This window comes from Sebastes fasciatus, chromosome 4 (assembly GCF_043250625.1).
Source record: "Sebastes fasciatus isolate fSebFas1 chromosome 4, fSebFas1.pri, whole genome shotgun sequence".
Lineage (NCBI taxonomy): Eukaryota > Metazoa > Chordata > Actinopteri > Perciformes > Sebastidae > Sebastes > Sebastes fasciatus.
The window spans coordinates 25,439,332-25,445,611 of record NC_133798.1 but is presented as its reverse complement, the minus strand read 5'-3'; the positions used below and the strand labels follow the sequence as shown (position 1 = coordinate 25,445,611).

Below are 6,280 nucleotides of genomic sequence, written 5' to 3'. Positions count from 1 at the left end.
TATGTTACGTTATTATATGTTATGTTATGTTATGTTATGTTATGTTATGTTATGTTATGCGATGCGATGCAATACATGCGATGCGATGCAATGCTATGCTATGTGATGTGATGTTATGTTATTATATGCGATGCAATGCGATGCGATGCGATGCAATGCGATGCTATGTTGTTATGTTATGTTATGTGATCTGATATTATGTTATGTTATTTTATGTGATGCGATGCTAAGCGATGCGATGCTATGTTATGTTATGTTATGTGATGTGATATTATGTTATGTTATTATATGTGATGCGATGCTATGTTATGTTATGTTATGTTATGTTGTTATATTATGTTGTTATTATATGTGCTGTGATGTGATGTGATGTTATTATATGTTATGTTATGTTATGTTATGCTGTTATGTTATGTGATGTGATATTTTGTTATGTTATTATATGTGTTGTGTTGTGATGTGATGTGATGTGATGTGATGTGATGTTATGTTATGTTATAATAGCCGTTTATGTTTTTTTATTTTACTTTTTTTGTTTTATTGTTTATTATTATTATTTACAATGTAACATCAATGGATACATTTGTTGATATTCAATCATTTTCTTATTGTCAAGAAATCCCACAATGTTGTCCATGTACCAGGTGGATTTGTCTGAATTAAATCACAAAGCCTACAGCTTGTCACCTCTGTCCGGTGGGGGAAGTCAGACCATAGGTTGATATTTTTGGTCTATATGTATCTAGGAAGACAAATGTCTGTGCCATCCGTGGAACTATGAAGAGGGAGCCATCACTCAAGATTAGGTTACACATGCATGACCATCTATATGTGTAGCTAATATAATGACCTCTTTTCACTTGGATCTATTTTAAAGGTTACTTTTTTTCCGTAAATACCTGTTTTGTAAAACTATCCCATGGTTCATTACAATACGCAAAATAATTACAGCGGGACAGGAGGATGACGAGGGAATTGTTTATCCCAAAATAGATATAGGGCAAAAGTTGTGTTGCATGCTGTCTCATGCAGTCAGGGACTAAACTGAACCTGCCTCTATTTAAAACACCACATGTTCATGTAGGCCCACAAAACATATCATCACACCCACAGAAATGAAGCATGCCCGACGAGGCTGACACCATCAAGGTCAACACTTTCCAACCTGGCATCAGCTATGAGTTCATGAGTGATTGACAGCCGGCTCTCATAGACAGCAGATGGACAGCAGTTTGTTTTCCTACGATCTGTGAAATCTTGCAGATGCCGTTGGGAGCACCGGAGGAAACAGGTTACCTGTTTCATGTACTACAGTCACGATATAGCGACCGTTATATAATAATAACTTTTTTTAATCATATTTGCTTCAATCTCGCCTACTTCAGCTTTAATCATGTCACCAAGCACACACATGTTATGACCCAAAGTGCTTTAGTCCCACGCAAATGGATTTTGTTTTCAATGCAAACCCAAGAGAGCGAAGACAAAAGTGTACACAACTTGTCCATCTTGAACGTGATGACAGAGCAACTGTAAACATCCTGTTAGAAACAAAGAGAAATATGGGTGTTGTGGTTAGCACTGTCACCTTACATCAAAGATATGTCCTTGTTTTGAACCTCAGCTGGTGTTTGTTTCCACAGTCCAAAGACATAGTGACATAAGTCAGGTGAACTGGAGCATAGCCTGCCTTCCCTCATTGCATGCTGGGACTCCAACCTGTCTGTGACCCTGAAAAACCATATACAGGTGTGACGAATGAGTCAGTGTTGTAGGTTGAACCTTTGAAGTTGTCATTCAAGCCTTTGCCGTGATCATATTACACAGAGCTGGTGCACTTGTCCCTTGGGTTTCTACTAGAACATGTTTATATGCTCGTGTATGTTCAAAAAACATTTTACATTTTTCATTTTTTCCTGTGCTGTTGTACCTCTTTTCACCCTCTGTCTGAAATGCTCTGTTTGACCTCCTTCCCCCCCATGGTTATGATTGATCAACCGATCCAAACTCTTGGGACTCTCGGACTAGCTCCACTATAACTAGCTTTGTTTGAGGGGTGAACTAGCCGCTAGGCAGGTATTGTCATGGATGTATTAAGAGAACTGGATACAGCGTTGGAGGCGGGGCCCCGTTCATTCCTAAGAAAGTTGCTAAGTGGCGCATGATGCCTAAATGGCTCGACTTCCGTCGTCACGGCTTACGCTGTCGTCACGGTCTGGGGCTCATTCACATGAACGGAGGAAGGGAAATAACTCTGGATTTGGCTGTTAGTGCATTTTACAACTTTTAGGACCTAATGATTTAAATAAGGACTATTCAAGTGTTCGTACTGGAAAGTTGATTAACCCCAAAAAAAGTATCCGCTGAGTTACAGACGTCAATGTAAGTCTATGGGAAAAAGTTCTTTGGGCCCAATGGCATCACGTGACGGACACGAAAGTTGTAGTACCGCCGTTTGGCCATTATGAGAATTAAGATCTACGACCGGGATTCTCCCTGGGGGCTTGGGTATTGTGCAAATGTGTTACTTGGTGACATCATTACATTACGAACTTCAAGCAAGGCGTTTCAAGCAGTTCAGGAGCAGTGTTTCTGTGGGGGCGAATAACTCCCTTTGGCTTGGACTTTGGGCTTTGTAACAGACCTTTTACATGCACAAAAAATACATTACAAACTAAAGGAAAGGGAAAAAGCACAAAAGCATAATTGGTCCCCTTTAAGAAAAAGTACAGCCTCACAGAGCCGCTAGCATGGCTGTATCTTAGTTTTTATTGTGCTCACATGATGCAAATTCCTAATGACAGGTGTCTTTAGGTTTTGCTGTGTGCTTGATGGGGACTTTTTTGCACCCTGGACCCCTAATCCCAGTTTAACAGTGACTGAATGGTTGTACCACATTGTGTGGATGACAGACATAGCACCAGAAAGGTTATTGAATATAGCAAAGTGACCTCTTGTGGAGCAACACAAACAGAAAGAATCTCCCACGTCTGTTGTTCTTGTCTTTCCCTGCAGACACAAACCATGCTCAAAAGTGTCTTAAAATGTGGGACTATGGATTTAAATAGGTAGAGCCTGAAGCATACAAAGATGACTACAAGTTCACCAAATCAGTTGCATGTGGGGAATATATAGTAGTAGTAGTATACAGTAGTGTTTTCTGTTATTCCTCTCAGATGACACAATCCAGGATTTGAATGGCCAGTAGGCAAATGCTTTATTTTAGTTTCAGGCTAAAGACATCATCCTTTCCAGCAGAGGTGATAATCATGTCAGTAAATAGAGAGTTGTTGAGTTAACAAACAGAGATTCCTCAATAATCCCTGATGACCAACCAATCATTTCTGACTGAGGAGTGGGCGGTGTCACAAGGAAGGCCAGATATTAGAGTAGTTAGAGAAAGAGAAGACATCTCACTACGTCCTTATCTCAAGGTACCTCAAAGAGAGAGCGGTCATCTTTAATTTTTTAAACCAGAAGATTCAGTGGAGTGATTCATCTTCTTCATAGAGGATCTCCTCTCCTCCATCTATAAGCCAACTGCTGTTAAATACCACTCTGATTTCTTACTCTTTACATTGATGCATCTTCTGATACTGGAGGTGTCATTTTTTTTGTTTTACCCTGGACTATTTTTTTTTGTCTTTTTCAAATCTAACCTATTTTTTTCTTTCTCAAAGGTGCAACAATGTCTGATGAGTAAGTTCTGTCATCACACAGTTTAAAAGTTTTTTTCCCAGTGTGTTTATTGGCCTGTGATGAAGCATTTTTGTCTCAGAATAATAACATTGTCTTTTGTTTGCTTGTGTATCTCTGATTTCTCTGGTCCAACAATTTCCACATGGCCATCACAGTGATGTAAGTTACAGTCTGCATGTCTTACAATGCTTTCTATCAACCTAAGTGATTGGGGAAAACAAAAAAAGATGTTTAATGTAGCTTGAAATTAATTGTCTTTATTTCTTTCTCCTCAGTACCGGCCACCCCCCATGGCCCAAAAGGCAGAGGGAAAGGTAGCAATACTTTTTTGAACTGACAATGTGTTTATGAATAATAGTTTAATTGTCCTAAATGTCAAGTAGTTATGAGTTTGCATGTTTGAATGACAAATTCTTATTACAAAGCAAATGGGTCATATCACGATAAGATAGGATGCAAAGTTTAAAAACACAAGTTGAATCATTTATTATATGTACTGTATCATATTGACACTGACTCATAAATTACAATTCTTATAGTTCTACAGTAATACAAAGAAACAATCATACTAACGATTAAACTTTGACCTTCTCATGAATGATTTCAGCCTTAAAAGGTGTATGGTGCATTGACTGAACAACTCTCTTGCATATTCAATTTTATTGTTGATGAATTGTTGATGCGTTGCTTTTTGAGGTACATATGATTAAATACTGTTTAGTAAACTTATGATTTGTAGTGCTGTTTTGTTCAGTGTCATATGGGCAAATGTATTTGCAGGGTACGAAGACATTTTTGATGACAAAAAAAAACCTTTTTCCATATAAGCTGCTGCTCTCTAGTGAGATGCTAAGGTACATAGTAAGTCAAGGTGACATTGTCAAGTCACAAAAGTGAGTGAGTAGCTACTCCAAAAGAGGTACCAATAAGATAAGATAAGATAAAATAATATAGACTTTATTGACTCATGGGTAAAGTTTTTTTTGGGCAATAGTGCTGCACACAGCTGCAACAAAAAACAGTAGAAAAACATGTTAAATATTGCACAAAAATATATAAAATCCATAGGCATTAAAAAACGAATTATATAAAACGTGATGTACCAAACTAAGAATGTATTTTAACTATTGCAGGTAAGGCATTTTCAATTTATCTGACGAAAGATATGTTTAAATTGCATCACTATGGCTAAAAGATCAGGTGTAATATGTCATATCTTTACTATTTTCAGCCCAAATCCAAGATTTCAGCCTCCCGCAGGCTATCATTGAAGGTAAACATAACTCATTGACTTACAAATAATCTATTGTTTTCATGTAACAACCAAAAGGAACATGATACAAATTTCACGTGCTTCTTTGCATGTTGACTTTGACTCATCCAGATCCTCTTGCTGACTCGTGCAACAGAAGCGCTGGAGGCCGAGAAGGCTGCCAGAGAGGAACAGAAGGTCTGCTACCTGGGAGAGAAGCTTCCACCGCTGCAGCTCATTGGTTTAAACACGGATGACCTGCAGGTGAGAAAGGATATGGCCCTAAGACTAGCCATACAAGATTGATTATGTAAAAACAATAATCTTGTTTCTCGTTGGTCTACTTAACTATAGTGTGGATATTTGTTTGCTGTTGTTTCGCAGAAAGTCTGTAAGCAGATTCATGAAAATATTGATACGGTGGATGAGGAGCGGTACGACTGTGAGGCCAAAGTCATCAAGAACTACAGAGATGTAGGTCATGCACCATGAAAACGTTAGAGTGCATCAAGAGAAAAACTTCTTTGTTAACAAAAAGTCACCAGCTTAGCTTTTCACCATCTCTAGATCAACGAATTGAAGCTGAAGGTGGCGGACCTCGGAGGGAAGTTCAAGAAGCCGGCTCTGAGGAAGGTGAGAGTGTCGGCAGATGAGATGCTGAAAGCTCTCTTTGGATCCAAAACCAAGGCCTCCATGGACCTACGGGGAAACCTCAAGTCTGTCAAGAAAGAGGACATCAAACAAGAGAAGGTACGGCTACTCAAACAGACATAGACATATCCAAAATCTTTGAAAGAAAACAAGAACTCTAATGGTCTGTATGTGTGTTTTAGGAGATGACCATGGAGGTGGGTGACTGGCGTAAGAACGTGGAAGCCATGTCTGGTATGGAGGGCAGGAAGAAGATGTTTGCTGGGGAGTAAGAACCGAATGAAAATTGGTATAATACATATAAATTAATAGGTAATGTAAGAAGAAATGCTGCCGTTGTTTTGGCAGAAGTGTAATAATACACATGACTTTCAAGTCACTGTAGTTTTTATTCTGTTCTCAAGTAGACCATTAAAACAGCATTGTGAATACACAGTATATTACTGCCTGATAATGCTGTTATGTGAAAGAATACAATACATTTGTACATATTGCCTCTCCTCTTGTTTCACTTATTCATAACAGAACAGTTTGTTTTTGAATATTGTAAAGAATCCTTCAAGTAAAATATTGAATTTAATTTGTAATGGCAGTGGACATGACATTGACCTTTGACCTAGTTTTTAAAAGGGTATTGTGGCTGTATTTCATGTACAAGCTATGCCATTGACTTACGCT

The 6,280-nt window shown here is 38.4% G+C and overlaps 1 protein-coding gene across 1 annotated transcript; it reads left to right on the top strand.

The window, feature by feature from the left end:
• The first annotated feature begins 4,906 nt into the window (after positions 1-4,906).
• tnni1c (troponin I, skeletal, slow c) lies at positions 4,907-6,064 on the top strand. Its single transcript, XM_074633179.1, has 5 exons — positions 4,907-4,972; positions 5,084-5,215; positions 5,336-5,425; positions 5,519-5,701; positions 5,785-6,064. The coding sequence occupies exons 1-5, from the start codon at positions 4,907-4,909 to the stop codon at positions 5,872-5,874; spliced, it is 561 nt and encodes a 186-aa protein (XP_074489280.1). The 3' UTR covers positions 5,875-6,064.
• The last annotated feature ends 216 nt before the right edge of the window (positions 6,065-6,280 follow it).

Excerpts from the sequence above, each read along its gene's own strand:
- tnni1c (XM_074633179.1), top strand. The coding sequence starts at position 4,907 with ATGTCATATCTTTACTATTTTCAGCCCAAATCCAAGATTTCAGCCTCC. Across the intron at positions 4,973-5,083 it reads CCCGCAGGCTATCATTGAAG|ATCCTCTTGCTGACTCGTGC; the intron begins GTAAACATAACT and ends TGACTCATCCAG. Across the intron at positions 5,216-5,335 it reads TAAACACGGATGACCTGCAG|AAAGTCTGTAAGCAGATTCA; the intron begins GTGAGAAAGGAT and ends GTTGTTTCGCAG.